This window comes from Diplotaxodon limnothrissa, linkage group LG12, assembly GCF_057381915.1.
Source record: "Diplotaxodon limnothrissa isolate DT_005_m linkage group LG12, D_limnothrissa_male_GT1.1, whole genome shotgun sequence".
Classification (NCBI taxonomy): Eukaryota; Metazoa; Chordata; class Actinopteri; order Cichliformes; family Cichlidae; genus Diplotaxodon; species Diplotaxodon limnothrissa.
The window spans coordinates 25,640,421-25,662,556 of NC_140607.1; the positions used below are offsets into that span (position 1 = coordinate 25,640,421).

A 22,136-nucleotide genomic window follows, 5' to 3' on the forward strand; every position below is an offset into this window, starting at 1 on the left:
TACCTATCGTCTGGCTTATTTACAACATAAGCACACACATATATATACACAAATACACTTAGTTCTATGGGGCAGCAAAAGGGACTGTTCCTATGGGGTGGGGGCAGAGAGTGCTGAAATCAGCCTCACGAAAGAATAGCCAATTACTGTCCACTTGGCCGTGCACAATAGTGAGAAAGAGGAGGGAGGGACGGATGGACGGACGGACGGATGGAGCGAGGGAGCAGGGGGGATATAGGGGCAGGGGTGTGGGAGGTCAGCGTTTGAAGTTACACCATAAAAGCCATCCTGAAAGGAAACACTGAGTGACCCCTCCCCCCCAATCCATCCACTCCTCTCCCCTCTCTCCCCTGCGGCCTGGCCCTCTCCTCTTCTCCTCCCCTGCATCTCCCTCCCCTCCCTTTGTTTCAGCGAACAGAGTGCCCCATGGACCAACCAGGTGTATTTTATATTACTCCTTCATGTACTTCAAACGCCAAACAGCCCAATTTCTCCTCACCCCCTCTCCTCTTGATCTACTACTCCTTCTTTCCTTTTCCCTCCATCTATCAGCCTGTTGTAAGGCTATAAATCACCTTGCAGATCTGATCAGCAAAGGTAAAGAGAAAAACCAAAGGTAGGAGCATAAAACGGCAGAGACGGGAAGGCAAGAGAGGACTGACTTAAATAGCTGAGGCTATGATTGGATCATTAGATGGAAAATTGTAAACCCTTGATATCACTATTTTGAATTCTGTATCTCCTGTGGTTTATTTTGGATCAATTCAGCTGAAACTTAAACTTAAAATAGATCTAAGCCACAAAATGATGAGCTTCAGTGGAAAATGACAAAGGGAGGGGAAATGGGAGATGCTACTTGAGACAAGAGGGGGCATAGGTGATGGCATGACTGTACAGACAGAGGACAGCCACGGGAATAAAAGGTTAAAAGAAAAAGTAGAGGACAAGGGGAAAACAAATTGGTAAAACAGGATTTTTGGACCTCAAGCTGGCGCTAGACTAGCGGTGGATTAGAGGTTGATGATTGTGGAATCCAGTACGGTAATGAATCCGCTGCAGACATTTGAGGAAATGAGGACCAGAGTGGATATTTGAAAAGATGAAGCACACATGTGTGGATACATATGCAGCATTGGTCAGTTGTTGTAGAGGTGGTTAGGAAGAAAGAGAAGAAAAAGTGAGGGGGGCAAGAGAAAAAGTAGGATATTTAGTGGGGAGGAATCAGGCTGAGCTAGTGTTTAGCACTAATGACATCAGGGATGATTAGGGAATATACACACATTTACGCACCGACACAAACCTATAGGTTCATAAAGTGCATGAGCCAGACACCCCCTGCAGAGCAGCCCGAGATCTGGTCAATTTAATAGAGCCAAAGTTTATTACCAACTTCCCCTCGTCTTTGTTTCTGTGTAATGTTATTGATTTACAAGCATCTCGGTGTGCACGCCGAGCATTTTCCTTGTCCACACGTGTAAGTTGCGCGCGCACGTCTGATATGTGTGCATGTGTCCAGCGTGCGTGGAGAGGTCTGAAGAGGGATATTAGTCACACCCGTGTGGTAATGGGCCTCATTTTGCTCTCATTTTCATCTGTGGTCTCTGTAATGAGGGGGTCCATCTGCCCCTGCTGATCAAGACAGGAAACCCTGTAGGGGAATTTTGTGACTAACTGGAGATCTTGGCCAACTAGTTTGGCAAAAATCTGCTTGCCTGTTCTGATTGTGCAGTTAGTAATTTGTAATTGATCTGGTACTTTATCATCAACTAGCTTCCATGTTAAATAGCTGGGAAATGGTCAGTGGGCATCGTAACAGACCAAAGCTTATCCTAAAACCTCAGTGCAGCCTTGTTAGCTGTATGGAACTGCATGGAAAAAGTGGCTTGTGGAAATTTCTTGTGGGTTTAATGGCAGGCGAGTTACAATAACATTTTAAAACTCCTATAATGGGGTTAAATTAAAATCTGGGTGTTTAATATTGCTAATGTTGATCAAGTAAACAACCTCCACACTTTAGGCTTTTTTAAGGTACTTTTGTACTTGAATGCAGTGTATTAGTTCAGTTTGTCCTGCTGTATTTAGCGCAGATGTGATAAGGTTCTGTATATAGAGCATGTTTACATAGCTCCTTCTCCAGATAAACATATCTGGAAATTGTGTAATCCTGAATTCTTTTCGTTCCAGCTGAAATTGTTTTAGACCACACTATTTTTAATTCCAAACTGCAAACCTTTGTGAATGTAAGCATGCACGAGTCTTCTGTCAATGAGATCAATGAGATTTTATTGTCCCAAACATTGTGATTTTAGTCATAATTAACCGAGGACTTCTAATCATTTCATTTAGATTGTATGATTCCACATTTTCACCATGCTTTCACCCACACAAAAAGATTTTTAGCCTTGTAGTATTTATTGCACGGTTTGCCATATGATTATAAACACAGAGTCTCTGCAGGCTCAGAGTGATAATGTAAGAACAGGGACATCTTTCTCTGGGCCACAGACGCAGCAGAATACGCTGACAATGAATCAGCTTCCATCTCAGTGTCACTCCGTCACCTCATTTGCACCTACACGCCAGTGTGCATCTTCCTGGTTAATGACACGAGTTACTATGGAAACACGCATCATCAAGTTTGTGTTTGTTGCCATGGAAATGTCAACAACAACAGGTTTAGAAGAACATCCTGTCTTGCAACAGCACTTCGATGGTTAAAGTGTAACCTCTTGAAACAGAAGCAGGGCGGTTGACTTAGACGTTGTCACACGGGCTGGCATTATCACAATATTCAGCAGCTGCAGCTTATATATTTTGTGAGAAATTATTGATAACTTTAACTTTATACTGCATGCCTTCTAGGTTAAAATTTTAAAGATACGCATGTCCAGTGTGGAAATTTAATTCTACTTCCGTTTGCTCTACAGCAGTTACTAAACGTACCTTGCAGCTCTGGAATGCCGCAAGGACATATATGTTGGCTTCTATTTTAGGAGACAATTTAAACCCGTGAATAAATGAACTGAGTTTGAGTGGTGACTGAAATCTCTTGTGTTGTAATGAGGTGCGATGTTGATTGATGTTGGTTCGACAGGGGAAGTAGTTGTGGTTATAACAGGGGCCCCTGTTGGAGAGTAAACAATAGGAAGGCCATGATCAAAAGCCTCTTCAGTTGGGTGGGGTTTGCAGGTGGTGCACATTACCCTTTCATAGTGGGCTTCTGTAATTAGCAGATGGGAAACACGAGAGAGAGCAATGTGGAAATAGTTTCAATCAGTGTTATTTGGTACTTCTTCATGACTTTGATTATTGTAAACATAGCTGAGGAGTGGGAGATGTTCCCACATAAAAGACAGACAGAATTTAATCCTTAGCCCATGTTTTGCAAACAAAGACTTAAATGTTTTGCGTCTGCATGTGTAAAAATTGCAGGAAAGTCTTAAGAAGGAAGTCCGAGACGCACGTATGCCCGAAAGCCTTGTATTTATTTTTCTCTCCTTCTGAATCTGTCTTCCTCTTCTTGCCGTTGTTTAGAGTTTGACCAGTAGCCATGAAATAAAGCATATCCGTTTAGTAATGGTGTTTTTCATGGCATCTGTGTTGCTGTTTTCTTCAATAAGACGTCACTGTTTCAAATTGCACTCAGCCATAATTGGCGATCTGAACTCCGCCCCTGTGTACTGTTGACAAGGACACATCTGGTTTTCCCTCGTTTTTGTTTTCCAGTCTCCAGTGTGCTTCACTCCTGGTTTATTCGGCCTTTTCCTTTACTCTTTATATCAGTCTTTTTTTCCCCCTTTCTAACTCTGTCTCACTCTTTCTGTGTGTGTCTTTCTCTCTGTGATTTATTGGCAATGAATCAGGGATGAGGGAGTATGCCGAAGGAGAGATGGGAACATTCAGGGAAATGGCTGTTTCCGGCCAGACTTCACATCAGGGTGGGAAAGTGTATGTGCATGTGTGTGTGTGTGTGTTTCTTCGTCATCACCAACTGGGGATCAGCGAAGGGCTGCTTTCTGGCTCTGTCCGCTTTCGTGTAACAGCCCATTACACGAAAGCGGGCAGCCCACTGTTTTTAAATAAAATCCCGATGAAGCTTTTAATACACACAGGAGCACATGTGAGTTTTTGGAAAACATTGCATCCTTCCTTTTCGATAATACATTGAATAAAAAATGACCTTCGGCTTTGGTTGTGATTTTATGATGATTAGTTCTACTTTTTTAAATTTTAGACTTATTGAACAATCATGTTATAGTCAGTGTTGGTGTGATGGGAGGTTGAAGGCTGAGGTTTTGTTCAAATTATAGATTGTTATAGTTTGCGAGTGGCTGCTGGCTGATGCCAGGTCACAAAGAGGGTGGCAGACCGAAAAACCACATTGTGATCACTTTGATTGCTAGCTGCAGTCGCATGTGGTTGGACGTTGACTTGTCTGCAAACACTTGCCGTTTACTTCCCAAGTAGTAGTGAAACTCGGGAGTGCGACGTAAACCACAAATGGAGACCTTTCACCTTTAAAGTAAGAGCTGTGTCTTACTGCTGCAATAACAACACACAAGTTTTTATATTTAGAAGTTTTAAAACTTTTACTTTGTCAGTGAACCTTCTCCATTTCTGACTTGCATCATAGCAATCTGCTACCAACCAAAGCAGTCATGAGGATGTTTTCTGTGCAGCATCCTTTACCTCTTTGCTACCAGTTTCACACTAGTGACAGCCACACGTTGGTGGCTGCCACTCACCGTTCTCTAGGCCTGCATGAATGGAGCTTTAGCAATGCATCTCATTACAGTAACTGGCAGTACCAACTCAGAACTGTTTGAACAATACAACATTTTCCCTTTAAACTGGTGGTCTCCAGGCCTGTGTTACTGAGGTCAAAGCTTAGATTCTTTTGTAAATATGATGTACAGATTGTCTGGACTCTTGGGTGTTAGATAAAGAGTTCAGGGAGGCGGGAGGCAGAGTTTAAATAAGGATGCGGTGTGAATTTGAAGTTTCATACACAAAGTGTTTAATATGAAAAACAAAATTCTTGTATTTCTCTTCAGTGGGAGCACCGCAACCAGTGGATTCAGTCATAATCACTTATTTATTTTAAGCTTTATTTTCTTGAACTTTTACATGTGATTTTCAGTTACTGAACCGTAGCAAACCATCTCCACAGTGCAGAGCTTTGTGGGTGTAGTGAGATAGGTGCCTGCAAACCAGAGGGTATTATCTTTGCTTATTAGCTGTGTTTTATCATCTGCATCCATTTATTCTCTTATGCTGTTAGTAATACGTCTTTTGCGTTACACTATTTGAACTTGTGTTGATAGAAATGGAGATACCCTCTAAAGAGTTTTTTCTAGCCATGTGAGTCTTTGGCACTACATATTTACATATTTCACAAAATGCACAAACACTGTACACCTGTATATCTAATCTATGTGTGACTGAACAATGATAAGTAGCCAGAAATTAAATAAACATGAGATAGAATGGGCAGATATATGGACTTTATTCTCCCCCACTCTGAGCTTTTAGTTTTCAGTTTCCAGAAACTGTAGAGAAGTATGAGCACACAGAGTCATTTACTGTCTGCTCAACATATACAAATAACACATTAACCACCTGAAAGACACAATGGCACATATAATGTAGCTACAGATAGGGAGTGAGGGTGAGTCCAGGACATGTTGAGACAATGGAGCACGAGCAAAACAACAGATCAATAAAAGTATCTTTGCAGCTTTGTCATCTTCTGCAGTATCTGTTGTGCAAAGTGCTGACCAGGAAGGACAGATTGTGTGGGAATTGAGGGATCAGCAGCAAACAACTGCTCTTTGATTCACTGTTCTCTCACAATTGCTTTGCATCAATAAGCTGTTGATCCACCGTGACCTTCCGTGGAAACTTCTCAGTCTAGTTTGTGCTTAATTCAATGAATAAATAGTCAGGGATGAAGTAGTTTCATGACAGACCTGATGTCATAATCCATAAATCCAGTAAATGCTTCCTATAATGAGTTTAACTCACGGTGCAGCATAATTGGATATTACTGTATGAAATGACACGCAAAGTCTGTAAAAGTTACACCCAGTTTTCCACTTTCTCCTGCAGTCATGCTGAAAATAGTTTTTCCTAGTGACAGATAGCAAAAAGCTAGACAAAAATAAAGTGAGAGGAGATAATTAAAATTTATCAAGGTTGCAAGTGTTAGTGATGGGGAAGACTTATGTTTAGAGTCGGGCGAAGTGGAGATGGCTCCATTTGTGTTGCGTTAATGAGGGCAGAGACAGAATGAAAGTGAGAGGGATAGTGCCAGTGCCTATTTGTCCCATTTATCATTCAGCTGCGTTTCTGTTTTCGGGGTCATTTGAAGCTCACTGGCGCCCTCGTCTTATCCGGAGTTCCCCACCATCTGTGTTTGTGCATTCGTGTATGTGATGTATGTGTGTGTGTGTGTGTGTGTGTGTGTGTGTGTGTGTGTGTGTGTGTGTGTGTGTGTGTGTGTGTGTGTGAAGTTGATTAACAGTAAAGGCGTAGGGCATATAGAGATCAGCAGTCAGGGCTGACGATGTTGACAAGCTGTTTTATGCCGGTTGTTGCTGCTCAGAGATACCACTGCAAATGGGTGTTTATGTGCACCTGTCCATACACACACACATTAGTGATACTGTCTTTGTGTGCATCCTCTAGCCTTGTACAACTTGCAGCTAAAAGCTTAATCCCAATCCATTTAAAACCAGATCTTAACCTTCAAAAAACCTTTTAAATACATGTCAGAAACTGAGGATGAGCCAAAATGTTCAAACTTTCCAAATGTGTCCTCACCTTAAGGTCTCAAATTCAATTTGGTTTGCATAAATATTGACGTACGCGGACACATGCACACTCACGGACACACAAATATAGAAATATACGAGAAGGCAAAGAGTTTTGCTGAAGAAGAGTGGGGTTGGCGTAAAGAGTAGTTGTATACAACGAGAGTAGCTCCAATAGGCTTTTCACTGAAGTGGTCAAAAGCAAAAAAAAGTACACACACACACATACACACATACACATGCATTCTGAATCCCTGAAGCATTTGAGTGTCATTAAAGTGCAGCTGTGTTTGTCTTTCCAGCACACATGGAAAACACATCAGGGACAGACGAAGCGAGAGAGATCAGCCTTCTGAATATGTCTGCCACAATACGTAGAAACAGAGCACCACACTTTGTCACTGGCACAGATCCCCATCGTTCATTTTGGAGTCTGTTCAAACACAAATGTAGACATTTGAGTATAATGCAGTGCTATAAAACGCAGTGTAGCGCAGAGGTCGCGATGTTAAAGCTGGCGACACTTCAGCCGGACATTTAGTGTAGAGTCATGTTTAATATTGGGCTGGGCTGTAAAATGGAAGTAGCTTTTTAATGGTGGGAAATGAATCAATGCTTTTCGCATAAAATCTGATTTAGGCGTCACCTCGCTGTTTTCATCGTTTAGGAAACAGCGCGCAATGTGGTGTTTGTGTGTCTGTGTGTGCGCATATGAACGCAGAGTGATGAGTGCTACAACATCTGTCTTTCCTGGTAATGACTGGGGAGACTACAGCGCCTCCGGGCATCCCCGACACATTTAGTGGCGTTAAGAAAAAAAAACTGCTCACACACAAACATTCACACATGTACACAAAGTAATGTCAGCTGTATGCTACTAGATCCAATGATTACAGAAATCCCTGTGAATGAGTGCAATAATATTACTCAAATATTTGACACTAAGTGTCTGATGTGCGGGTGCAGTGTGAGAGAAACCCTGGCTCATAATCCCCTGTTCTTCATTTGTTGGGGTTACGCTTATTCACTCCATGTGAGTGGGTGTATGTGCTAATGGCCGCATTGGCTTTCCTTTAACGTTAGAGACATTTTAAAACTGTTTGAGAAGCAGAGATAGATCCATCACCTAACTGTGACTTCACTAAGAGGCTTGTTGCCAGAAACCCCCGTTTTACAAATTTTATGGCCCCCCTTTGAGACCCATTGAGGTACTGGACCTCTGTGGGGTCTCCGTTAAGTGTCTGGCACCAGGATTGGATTGGAGTCTGGGGCGTTTGTTGGTTGGGTCCGTGCTTTGTGCTCTTTGTTGTGTTCGCCGTTGTGTGTGGTAGCTGGTTGGATTGTCCCGTTAGGATGGCTGCTGCCATTGGGGAGTGTCGTTACCATGGAAGTGCATGGTTGGTCTGGAGCAATGTTGTGCTGGGTGGTACGTCTCAAAGTAACATCAAGAACATTTCATCGTAACAAGATAATCAATGTTATTCACTTCACCTGCTAGTGGTTTAACTGCTCATCAGTGGAGACAGATTAAATATGTATTTTCAAACCACTCATTTTCTGAAATATGAGTCAGGTTTTTCCAATAAATCATGTGGTTTATAGAATTGTAAAAAACAAAAAAAAACAAAAAACCAGGGTGTCTTCTATCTGTTAATTTTGCCTAACCCACAGTTTTAAAAATATTTCATTCACACAGGACAAGGAAAAGCTGAAGATCATCACAATTAAGAATTTGGAACAAGGGGCCTGCTGGGAATTATGGACATTTTTAGGTCTGGTTTTAGCTCTTGAAATGTTCTCATAACAAAATGTCACAGACACCGTCGATTCTTGCCCTGTTAAGAAGTAATAAATGCAATAAAACAGTAGAAGAAAAATACTCAAAAACAAAACAATAATTTTGTTGACATGTCAAGGTACCAAAAAAACCCTGCCGGGGGATGACAGGACTCACAGTTTGAATCTTTTCAATGCTCTTGTACTGTCTAGTATTTACAGTCAGATACAGATAAATATTCCTCTCCCAGTCTGTCATATATTGCAAAGCTGAGTGTGATATCATAATAGGAAAAAAGACGGGTTGTTGTGTAAGTTAATCTCTCCTCTTTCTGTTGCGTCTTCCTTCATTCTCTAATATCTTTTCCCCCTTTTGTGTCTGTATGTGTGCGTGTGTGTATCTGGCTCTTTGTGGATGCGCATGACTCCACAGCTGTGTGTGTCTGTCTGTCTGTCTGGGCAGCAGATATCTGGGTTTAGTCCATCCCACATACCTCTGTCAGCTCAGACTGCTTCAACCTACCAAGCCCAGAGTTCACTCATGAGACAACACGCATATGCAGTATACTCCACACATACACACAGATACACAGGCAAGCCACAGGCAAGTTTCTCAGCTCGCACACAAACAAAAAGACACACTGAGACTTAAACTTTGAGCCACAAGAGGATTCATACAGTCTCTTCCTGAACATGACCTTTCTTTTTGATTGGTCTGGCAACATTAGCCTCACTGCTGCCGCTCCTTTGTTTTTGACTATGTCTGGCAGACACCTCCCATTTATCGCCCACTGTGTTTTCTTTTCCACTATGTTTTCCTTTCCCCTATCCTGTTTTTAATCTAGATTTCTCAGTGTATCTTTCAACAAGAGTTGATGCTGTCACTCCAAACTGGAGGTCATTGCTGATGCATGTTTGTGTTTTACCCTTATTATTGTTGTCATCTGAGTAAACCTAGCTTGAGTAGAGTCCTATCTGCCAGTGTGGGTTTGTGTGCATGCTTTTGCCTTCACTGTGTATGCTGACATTTAGAAACCTAACCACATCCAAAATGGCGTGGTGGAACTCTGTTGCACAAGCCGACAAAAGTGCTTTGACCCATTTGCTTTTGTTACTGTGCCCTGTTAACCCCTGTAATTATTATAATTTAGAACAGAAACCACCACTGATATTTATCTGCCAAATCCATTATATGAAAATGGATTTTATTTTATTTTTTTTATAAATACTACCCCGGTGGTAATATTTAACCACACCCCATAGGCTGCTCTCACCCTCCAAGTATAGTGCTAAAACAAATGAGATAAGGAAATTAAACTGAGGCTATTTCCAGCCTTTGTCACAATTCATGCATTTATACTTAATGCCTTTAAAGAGAGTGCAGTTTGAAATTTGTGAGGTATTTGAATTGTATTTGTGTCGAGCATCTGGGACGAATCAAATGCTTCAGCTAAAATCTAGCATGTTGATGATTAAATCAAAAAAGTTGCAAGACACTTACTTAATAAGTGCTGGTATCAGATAAAGTTGACATCAGCTCTTATTTGGTAAGTTTAAGGCTTTTTTGTGAACTGCCAGCACGAGTAAATGTTTATATTCAAATTGTGTATAATTTAACAACCTTGTTATTGGAATTTACATATTAAAGGAAAAATCTGCTGTGTATGTGTGTGTCTCTGAAGAATTCACTGTGACTTCTAGGTGTCTGACAGGCATGTATTTTAACTTGTAGATCCACTCGAATTATTTAGACAGGGATAAAATAGTTTGTAGAGCTCTGTTTTAAGTTGCAGAAATCTGTTGCACTGATTTGAAAGAATTATCTGGCTTTGGATATGCATAAAACATTAGTTGAAAGGATCAACTCAAAGTTATGTTGGTATTGTCATTGGATTTGGTGATAAAAATATAGACTATCATCAGGCTTATGCTCTGTCTGCTTTCATAAGAGTTTGTCTCCCATCACTTTGTCCTTGTGTAGCTGCACAAAAAAGCCTATATGCCTCTGTTCTCCACAATCCCTTTCTCCTCACCTCTCTCTTTGTCTAAGCTGACGTCCAGCTGTTTGGTTGTGTCACTGTTGTACAATTGCTACAGAATCCCCCCCCCCCTAACACACAAACAGCGGTCCTTTTGTTCTTGCTCTGTTTGAAAGGCCTCTCTCTTTCAAAGGCATACGGGTGGTGCAGGGGCAACACACTCAGCAGCCACCACCGAGACCTGGATTCGGTCTCCTGTTGTAACTGTGACTAGTTGTTTGGGGCACCTGCTTGTAGGTGCGTTGGAGCTAAGGTTGCTAGTTATAACCTTCTGAGAAATGTAATTCTTGTGGCACACTGGGGAGTAGGCTATTGCCTTTCTCTGCCTTCCCAGATTAGCAGTAGCACACTAGGTAGTAAGGACTGTCCCACAGGGGAATTGAGCTTTGCAAAATTGAAGAGAAAAAAGAAGAAAAAAAAAAGGTTGTGCTGATAAGAAAGAAGCCAGGTCTGAATTGTTTGAGGAGTTGTTTCTCTGTCCATCAGAACTTAAACAGAGGATTGTGGGAGGAGGAGGAACAGTAAGAGGGAGGCATCCACTGGAGACAGTTAGATTTGCAGCTTGCGTCAAAGCACAAAGTGCCAGAGATTAATTAAACTTCTCCCTGTTTTGGAGGTGTGTGCATGTGTGAATAAGTATGAGTCAGGGTGGTGATGAGTAGGAGAGAAAACATGTTAATTGCCTTCATCATCAGTGCCAAATTGCAGGAACATAGAATTTTACATAACAAACGCCCCACCTTCTGCAGCGCACAAAGAAAGAACAAAGTGCTGAGGCAGAGATGGAAAACCATCTAAAGAGCAGCAAAGTACACACCTCAATGCATGCTTGTGTATACTTGCACACTCATTTTGTGCAGGTGTTTTCTTTTTTATGTTGTTGGTGCATGTGCTGCTGATTCCCCACTGAGTCCCTCCCTACTTACAGGTCCACTGTGTGTGGTTTTTAAGCTTAACCCGTCAGTCGCAACCCCGTTGTGACCTCATGCTGCTTTTTGATTGGCCTGAGATTGTGAACTTGAGGCCAAGAAAGAAGACGAAGGGGGGGGGGGGGGGGGGGGGGGGGACAGGCAGCTACCCACCCTAACAGCAAGCTGCTGATTAAACATACTTGAAAAGTGATTCATTTACATAATCATGTATGTACATAAGCTGGGTTAAACGTTGGGGATTTAGGGTCGAGAACACAGGCTGAGTGCAGAGTGTATAATAAAGCTGCTCTTTGTATACGCCCTCAAAATTGATTCCAGCACATTTGACTGAGAGAACCTAATTTCGGCACATAGGCTTGTTTGTTTTCTAAATGAGCTTTTCATTCTCGTTCTCACAACGGTGAATATCCCTGACCCTTTGCGTGCTGTCAGCCCATATTTGTGTAGGGAGATAAATGAACAAAATAATTGATTTCAGCAGCTATTGTACTGTGAGGATAAAGCTTCTTCCCCTATATCTGTCCCTCAAAAGCCCTCTATATGTTTTGACCCCCTGAACGATTGCAACAGTAACTCACACAAACGCATGCATATATACTGCCTCATTCCAGCATCTGTAGCTATTCCGGTTTTTTGATTAGGCTGGTTTCCAATTTGGAAAGACAAAGAATGAGGGATATTAATGATTAAATTACAGATAGACAGGCACAGTTGTAGGTCATCACCGAGGTCATCAGTCTGTGACCGGCACTATCTGTGAGATCATCACCATGCTGTAGCAACAGCAGGTGTGACATCATTTGAGGAGATGATAGAATAGAGGATGGCTCCATTGCACAAGTTGAAAGGGCAGCATGTGACTCATAGATAACCTTTTAGTATCTCCTGTGCGTGTGTGTGTGGACTTCAATCCATTACCCAAAATTGCTTTACAAAACCTATGTCATCAGACCCTTTTGTAATGTCTTTTTGGACCTTGTGAACCCACAAGATTGCAGTATTATATCCTCACAGTGAATGAATTTATTTTTCTCGAGCCACTTATCATATTTATAGGGTCATCTCAATATTGCTGCACCTTCAGCTAAAGTCTCCCACACTTGTTCCACACCAGCACAGACTTACCACTATTGTGTAACAGGGACCTTTTGCTAATAAGTGATCATGTGATGTTACAATTAAATAAAGCGTTTCTTTCTGGGGAAGGTAGTGAGAGTCGGTAGGAGTACACATTGAGAAGCAAAAACTGATTAAACAGTTAAAGTAAAGCAGCGGTTCAGAGATTTCAGAGAAGCGGTTGAAAATGTTCCAAAAAGTACCCAAGACACAGAAAGTTTCTTTCAAATTATTTGGTTTTGGTTATTTTCTTGCCTTTTGATTAGTATTTTATTCTCGGCCATCTGCCCTGTTTTTTTTATGTTTTTTTTCTCCTGCACATTTTAATTTCGTGCAGCTGTATAGAGCAGTTACGAGCTAATTAATAGTGTAAGTGTGTGTGATGCTGTTTATGCTGTCATGTCTGTTGAGAGAACTTTAACAGCTGCTTGGTGTACTGTTCCTCTATCAAGCTCAGTCCTGCCACTATGGTTTGAGCAGATGTACATTTGGGCCTTTAAATCAACTGTTAAAAAAAATAGGCAAAAAGAGATAAAAGAAGCAAGGAGGAGCTTTAATTGAAGGAGCCAGACACATAGTTTGGAGCTCTGAAAGAAAGAGTGAAAGGCAGTTGGTATGGAGACAGGGAGCAGACAGTCATGGAGACAGAGGCAGAGGGAGAAAGAAAGGGAGGTGATCTGAGTAAAAGAAAGAGTGAAACCTTAGTACCTGAGTCGTGGGTTGAGGCCTTTAGCTGCTGGTGCCAGAATGTGTTTTTACGAGCCTGCGGTCAGACAGACATAAAAGGCAGCCGAGCGGCTGAATGGCATCACACACACGCACGTGCATGCACACACATGATTCAATGGCCTCTCAGAAATCACAGTTTGGTTTTATAATGTCACAGTTAGTCAATGTCTCCAACCCCCATAATGCAATGTGACTGAACAAGCAGCACATTCTCCCCTGTGGTACTGAGGTAGGTAGGGACGGAACTGAGGGGAAGTAATGGAGGAAAAGAAAGCATTTGTGTTAGTTCAGATCAAACTTTATTTAATATGGGACAAAATCACAAGTCAGAAATTTGATTTAAGAGACTTTATGATCTTCACATCACACAACTTTCTTTATGTTGAGGATATGGAACACCCCCCAGAGCGGGGAGCAAGTCTGCAAGAATTTGTGGTCAACGGCAATGAGACAGAATCAGTCTGCTATAAATTTCTGCTTAATGGGTTGGCAATTACACGCAGTTTGTGATAATGTTGCTATTAACTGAGAAACATTAGTGAAAATCAGAAGTATCTTGCAGTCTGCTGGAAATCCATTGCTGTCCTTCTTTAACTTAAGAATGGGGAAAATTCCCTCCATAATCCCTTATTTCTACAGTCTCGCTAGGAAAAACATTGGTTGCAACCGTGTGCAGTAAACTTGCAAATGGTTGCTTCGAAGACAGTGATCGGGTCTGCAATTACTCGCAGTCAGTTGCCAGTTTCAAAGCAACTTGGGTACATCAAGATGGTGATAAAATGTTAATGACATATATTAATTCTAATGAACGTACATGTGTCTAACGTGCAGTTTATTTTAATATTGTAATTAACTTTGATAAATTGAAGGCAATAGATGGAAAAATTCTATCTTTTGCCAACTATTGTAAATTCCTTGCTGTTTACATACACAGAAATTCAAAGGAGCAGCTTAAATTCCGCCCAAACTTCATAAATTTGAAACAGAAATAATCAGAACGCAACCAACTGGCAACCATTTGAGTCCCTTATTACAAAGAGTCTCTGCAGCACAAACAGACTCAGATTTATTGCGACGTGCTGGCAATCTGTTTTAGACGGCAGTTATTTGAAAACCTTCGCCAATCTGTCTGAAAGTAATTACAGTCAGTCAAACCACAATCGTTTGGAGATTGGTTGCCTCCTACCAGGCAACCTGTGCAATTTCCTTGCAATTAAAAGCGGTTCCAAATGCGAAAAAAATTCAATGCAATCACCATTTTTTTTCCCCTAGATGTGAGGAGGTTTCCACTGTAGTGGGAGTGAGCCATATAGGGACAAAAGAAACAGAAGGGCATCAGAGGAGGTCGGATACCTGGTTGGACAGGTTTATTGTGCAATATGTGTTATGAACAACATATCTGTCCAACCAGGAAGAGTTAGAAGATATGCTGAGCATTATAGTAAAGTTGCAGTTAGAAAAAGAATATCAGTACTCCTAAACTGATACTCTTACTACACAAGATTTGACAAGAAACAACACAATCTGTAAAAAGTGTTAGTTATAATCCGTACCCTATCAACAATAGTTAGTTTAGCCTTGAAAGATAACTTCATAGAGGAATTACAACAAAACGGAAACAAAAAAGGAACAACTTTTCAGTAGTGCCTGGCTATAACTGATTTTTTATTTGTTTACATAGCTTGAGATGATTTGATCTACCACATTTTTTCCGTTTTGCAGGCTTTAATTTTAGTATAAAGTAATTCAGGATGTAGGACGTCTGTTTTGTCTGTCGTCTCCTTTCTGTTGTTTGCCTTTGTTTCCTGTAACCGTTGCTGTCGTCATTCCCCTTTTTATTTTTATTTACAGTTGTAATTGGTTGCACGCGTCTTATAATGGAGTGGAAGCAAAAAACACACCAAATAATAAAGTGCTAAAAAAAAAAAAGGATATAGAAATAGAAGCATTTTTAAAAATTCAAATCAGAAAGCAGAAACGTGGGCGAAAGCAGGGATGATTCACCCACCAGGGGTTACTTGAGGTTATTGCAGTAATGTGATTGTAAATGGTGATTGGCTGCTTGAGCTAAGGAGAATAAAAGAGGTAGAGATCCTGACCTGATTTAACACAGAAGATGTAAAGGTTATATTAATGTTTTGAATCTATTTGTGCATGCATAAAGGCTGCAGAAAATTGACATGGGCTCGCTGTCCTATGTACTGTACAGAACAAGAGTCCTGTTGCCATGGAAATGCTGAACAAGTGATGGATTGTTAGATAGGCACAGAAAGGATTTAAGATTTACCTTTTCTTAAAAGAAAAAAAAATCATTATTTTTGTTTAGTTTTTCACAATTTTAAAGAAGGAGATGCAGTGGAGTCAGCTGCCCCTCGTTATCGCTCCTTATGGTGATCAGTATTAAGGATAGAAATCCCACAATAAAGCTTCTGTTGAGCTTCACGTGATTTTGTGCTGTGCAAATGTGTTACACCGCAGCAGTAGTATGACTAATACAAGTCCCATAGTCCTATACACCCACACGTATGTACTGACACACACGCACACAAAATGTAGCTGCTTCTTTCTTTTGACTCTCAATTACTCTCAAACTCTAATTTTCTCCAACTCTTCCCGCTCTTATAGGAATACATGCACACAACTGTATATATACACACACACTCGCACCTACACACAAGGCAATATATACCTTATTTCATTTATATTCCTTAATTTTAACAGACAGCATGGGAATGTAATGCTTCTTTAATTTGGTCAAATTCTTCTGTGTGTGTGTGTGTGTGTGTGTGTGTGTGTGTGTGTGTGTGTGTGTGTGTGTGTGTGTGTGTGTGTGTGGGTGGTGAACTTTTCACACAAATCATTGCGCTAGAGAGGGATATGTTTCCCCCGTCAGTGGGGTTTTCAGCACTGTACTATTAAGTGCTATTGTTAGGTACCAATGACCTAGCGAGAGTGTGTGTGTGTGTGTTTGCTTTCTTCTATTAGCTGTTTGTGTTGGTGTGCCATTCTCTACCCATTAATAAGGGAGTACTCATCCGTAGAGTTCACCTTTTACCCACAACCGGTCTTTCTCTTCCTCTCTTTCATCCACTAACACACATGTCCACGCTCAGGCTGCCCTGAAGTCAGAATTTCGTAAAAGCCCAGCAGTACAGCAGTTCTCAATCCATAATCCATATTTTAACATGAAACATAAAAGCGGATTAAACGCTTACCAAATTCTTATTATTTATCACATCATTGTGATAACATTAATGAGACCTTTTATATACATTTACATAATGTTATGTAAGTTGTACAGTCAGTCCTACAGGCGTAGGAGGAGACAGCATTGTGAATAAGTGCTATATCACTCACTTCAGATTTCCACCTGATACAGGCTTCTCAGGTTTGCTGATGGATGCTGCAAGGCTTAAAAGAAAATGAGTTAAAGCAAGTTGAGCAAGTAGCTACTCTTAACCAGGGGTTCCCATATCTCATATTTAAAAAGTCAGCATTTATTAAAGTATCAACACTTTAACATCACAGAAGGTTTTGGGTTTTTATTAAGCTACTTAGAAATGCTGTATATTCATGTTTCTTCCACTGCTCAACCAGTGCAATATGTAAAATATCCACCGACAATTTGTTGTCTTACTTTTGCATAATTGTTGGTTATCGCAAACCCCAGAATGAAATTGACAGGTTTTACAAATCTTTAAAATTTATACATTTTCACAAAGACCACAGTCATGTGGACAAACGATGCAAATCTGGTTTCCCTGTTTTAAAATAACTCGGTACACAACCACATACCTCAAATACAAGCAAAATATACACTTCAGGATAAATTGTATAAGCCACAAACAACCCACTTTTTTCTTATGTTGCACCAACGTGAATGCAGCGTAGGTGTGTGGGAATTTTTTTGGTTTAAATTACAAAAACCAATATGAAATGTTCCCTACTAACCAGAACCTTTTAGACCAAATAAATACCTGCCCACAGAAGAAAAATAAATAGCCTTTTTTTAACCAGTGAACGTTCCCTGTCATTTTTTTCTGGCTTTAATTCAAGTCATTCAGTTAATTTTTTTTTCTTTACAGACGGATCAGTGGGGGAAAAAAATGGTCATGACTTTTTTCCCCCATAAGTCCCCCCCAAAAAATAATGACCAAAAAACAGTGGACCTAATCCTCTTCTGTAACTACCCCATCTAAAAGAGTCCTTGTAATTTAAAAAGTTTCCTTTTGTTTCTAACTTTAAAAATTTTCCACCCAATTAAGTATCCACCGTTTTAAAAAAAGGATTTGAATAAATAAATAAAATGCTTGAGGTAGGGAACTTGGCAAAAATGTGGATTTAGTATGGAATTGATTAGGAATTTAGGAGTTTTAAAGTTTTTAGTTGTAGAAGTAAGGATCCCTACCCAAGTAATCATGGGCTAACTAATTATGCACATAATAAGGTTTTAAAAAAGTGCAGTATTCTCCTCTGAAGAACAGACAGAAGGAGTATAAAGTAGCTTAAGTACTTTAGTTTGTTTGTGTTTTTGTTGATGTATGCTCGATAGTGTTGGTGTGGTGTGATGGTAACTTCACCATGGAGATGACAACTGATGAGGGAGACGATCGTGTTTCAATGTGTACAGTGTCTGTGTGCGCGCGTGCGTGTGTGAGGGTAATAATAACAATGTAAGTTGGTTTGTAATGTACCATCACTGACCAGGAATTTGCTTTTGGAGACACTGTTGCAGACATATTGATTACCACCATGGCAACACAAATATATACAACACACAACAGGCTTTCACAGTCACCGCAGAGGGATGTGAGGAGAGAAAGAGTTAGAGAGAGAAAGACAAAGAAAGAGCTTGCTCCTCACTTTTTAAAGGGAAGGGTAGGAGAGTGAGAAGGATCATGGGTGGGCCCCAAAGAGACTCTTTAGAGATGGAGACGGCACTTTAGAAAACACTCAGCCTTCACAAATTGGAGGGAGGAGGGATGAGGAGCGAGGAGAGTCAATAGAGGGTGAAGAGAAAGACTGGATATCAGATTTTCCACAGAGCTGGATGATCGTCAGTATTTGTGTGTGTGTAGCAGCGATAGTAATGTTTGATTTGAATGTTTTCCAGCTTGAGTCTGAGTGTTATTCCCTCAGCTTCAACAGGTACATGCTAAAGTACTTCCTGGTTTTAGATCAGGTATTTCCCAGCAGCACTAAGGAGGTTGTTTACCATAAATAGCTTTCAACAGACTGCACAAATGTAGCTATTCATCATGCATTTGCTGGCTGCGTTCACCTCAATAGAAAGAGGTAATCGTATCCAGAAAGAGCAGAATGTGGCTTTCTCCTCTGTGTCACTTTCTCTTCACTTCCACGCACCCTGCCTCTCTCAGTTGCGCACGCACGCACGCACACACACACACACACACACTCACAGCCACTTCATACTTATTTTCACATTAGTCTCTGGCTTTAATTCAGCCATTAATTGTGTCCCAGACTGGGACCACAGAAGAAGTGTGGCCGGTAGTGCTGGGTGTATCCAAGAGAGAGGCAAGCAAGGCTGGGCACAGCTGTCTCCGGAGGAGGAAGCCACTCTCTCATATCGTTGCCCACATCCATCCTCAGAATACTCATCTAAACTCACTGTCCCTGAAGATGGCAATCACAAGAAGAAAATAGATTGTTTCCTTCAGGTCTACCTCAGGATAACACAAGCAATATATGCACGATTAGGAAGCAGCAGTCAGGCATTTAGTTTTTCCTGAAAACCTTTTAGTCTGTGACATTGATACAGTGGGGGATTTCACTGCAGTCTCGCAGCCTACGAGCAGAAACGTTGTCAAAGATGCCCCCCCCCCCCCGCCCAAAAGTGTGTTCCTGAACAGTGCTCCTCTGAGTTTCTCTCCAATAGAACAAAATCAAAAAAGACAACTTAATTTCTTTGCCCTAATATTTTCCGTTCATCTGTCTTTTGCCTATTCTGTAATATTTCCCAGCTGTACAAGATTCACTTGATTTACCATATTTATTTAATTACCACTTCAGCTGTTTTATTATTCCACCATTTCCTCTGTTTGAAAGGCGGCATTAATTGCCTGACTTTTATTGATGTATTTTTTTTTTTTCATCAAAGCTTTCATTTCACGGAGGAGAAAATCTAACTCGCGGAAAATAATGCAAATGTGCTTATGTGTGGGTGCACAGGATCCAACATGTAAATGATTCAGCTAGTCTTGATAATTTTTGCAAGTTTGGTAATTTGAAGCTGCTGGTGTAAGGAAAATGTGAGTTTTCCCACCCCTTGTATTATTTAATAATGCCTCAATATGTTTTATGAGGCTGGCTAGATTAGTCAGAGCTATTAATATCATAAACCGTTGTCTCCTCAGCTGACGTCGGACCAGCTAGTGATGCTTCTGGAGCTTCTGTTGGAGGAATCGGAGTTAAGCATGGCATCACTTCGTGCTCTGCAGAGAACCTACAGTCTGCAGAATCAGGACGCTGAGGTAAGACCACACACTCGCTTATTCACTCATACAAACGCAGACACATGCTCAGACAAGTGAGCATATTCACCCAACATTTACAATCCCCTCCGATAATAAAAGTAGCTTTCCTCTCCGTGCACATCTTAAAGCATGGCACTTAGTAATGTGTTGTAAATTCTGTTGTAAGAGCTCTCTTCTTTACAGCAGCCATTACTGACTAAATCCCACAAGTATTTGCTTCATTTTTTAATGTTGAACAAAGTTCCTTAATGGTACTGTTAACAGTGTTTGCCTGTGTGTGTGTGTGTGTGTGTGTGTGTGTGTGTGTGTGTGTGTGTGTGTGTGTGTGTGTGTGTATGTGTGCATACTTTTCACTGTTTGTACTCTCTGGCTATGTGTGTATGTATGTGTGTGCGGATGATCAAGTGCTTCCTCTCAGTACAGGAGCGCTGTGAAAACACAGCTGTGCCCGAGCCTGTAAACTGTCCACGCTGACTTCCATCATTAACACATGGCCTCTCTTGAAAAGAAAAATTTGATACATATTTAGGTTTTTTTTACGAGTTATTATTAGTTATATGAGCTGTTTTGTTGGGGCGGTAATGTATATAATGGAGCTCAGATGTTCTGTTATATAGAGGCTGCTCAATTGTGGTGCGTTTCCACTCATTTACTTGCTGGAATCTGAAATCATAAAGGCGTGATTTTCCCTAGCAGGTCCACGTAGCAAGCAGTGTGTTGGAAGCTGGAAACATTCCTTAGGGATTTTGGTCCATATTGACATGATAGCATCACACAGTTGCTGCAGATTTGTTGGCTGCAAATCCATGATGTGAAACCACATCCCAAAGGTGCTCTATAGGATTGAGATCTGGTGACTGTGTTGGTCATTTGAGTGCAGTGAACTGATTATCTTGTTCAAGAAACCAGTTTGAGATGAGCTGAAGTTTGTGAAATGGTGCATTATCCTGCTGGATACACTGTCTTCACGAAAGAATGGACATGATCAGCAACAGTACTCAGGTAGAATGAGGAATTTAAGCAATGCTGAGCTGGTACTAAGGGGACTGAAGGATGCCAAGAAAATCACCCACAACATTACACCACCAGCATCAGCCTGAATTATTGATACAAGGCAGGATGGAATCATACTTTCATGTTGTTTATACCAAATTCTGGCCTTACTTTCCAAATGTTGCAGAAGAATTTGAGTGTTTTATTTTTTAAGCTTCTGTTGTCCAGACATGAGTGGCACCAGTTGTAGTCTTCTGCTGCTGTAGCACATCTGCTTCAAGGTTTGATGTGTTGTGGCATGCTCTTTTGCATACCTTGATTGTAACGAGTGTTTATTTGAGTTACTGTTGTCTTCCTGGGCATTCTCCTCTGACCTTTGGCATCAACAAGGCATTATTGTCCATATTTTCAGTTTTTCAACCCTGGAGATGGTTATGTGGGAAAATCCCAGTAGAATATATTTCACTCACTAATCTAGCCAGCCTCAAACATTTCTGAAATATACCGTGTTCAAAGTCCCTTAAATCACTTTTCTTCCCCATTCTAATGCTTGGTTTGATTTTCAGCAGCTTATGTTGACCATGTCTACTCAGTCAATATGACCTACACCCCAATATTTCCAAGATAAAGCTGGAAATAAATGGAAAAGGATTTGTGAAATTTGGATGAAAACTTAAAAGCTCCATCTGAGACCCATTAAACTCATCTTTATTTAGTAGGTTGCAGAGGTAATGTGAGGATTTGAATGTGGTTGTAAATGGAGCATTGCTCAGTCTACATTCTTCAGCTGCAAGTAGGTGGAGGGCGCGGCAACATCTGCTGCACAAATAAAAAAAAGTCAAAAACTTCTGTTAAGCTTAAAAGAAAGGTAGTCTTTGGTTCCTTTCTTGACCTTTCTGATTTTCAATTTAAACTTTAGCAGGTGATCTTAACCTACATGCCTAAATACATTGTAGTTGCTGCCATGTGATTAGGCAGTTAGATATTTGTATTGATGAACATGTGAATAGGTGTACCTAGATGCATTCAATCAGAATTCTCAACTGGCACTACCCCCCAAGTCAGGCTTCCAACTCGGAAAGTCGGAGCAGCCCCGCCACCCTCACTTATTCATCCAAGATGATGGCAGTACATGTAAACATTAGTAAAACTGTAAAAACTCTAGACTTCTACTGATATATATTTGTGACTGGCAAAGCTGACTAAGCCATATGCAGGGCTAGGCTCGATTGTGCTGTGTTG

At 40.9% G+C, this 22,136-nt stretch overlaps 1 protein-coding gene across 1 annotated transcript in view; it reads left to right on the forward strand.

The window, feature by feature from the left end:
- Window positions 1–22,136, forward strand: part of aopep (aminopeptidase O (putative)) — an 89,199-nt gene that overhangs the window by 54,159 nt on the left and 12,904 nt on the right. Inside the window, exon 15 of the mRNA XM_085367378.1 lies at window positions 19,782–19,898. Within this exon, the coding sequence (XP_085223504.1) occupies window positions 19,782–19,898 (117 nt within the window). The remainder of the gene's footprint in view (window positions 1–19,781; window positions 19,899–22,136) is intronic.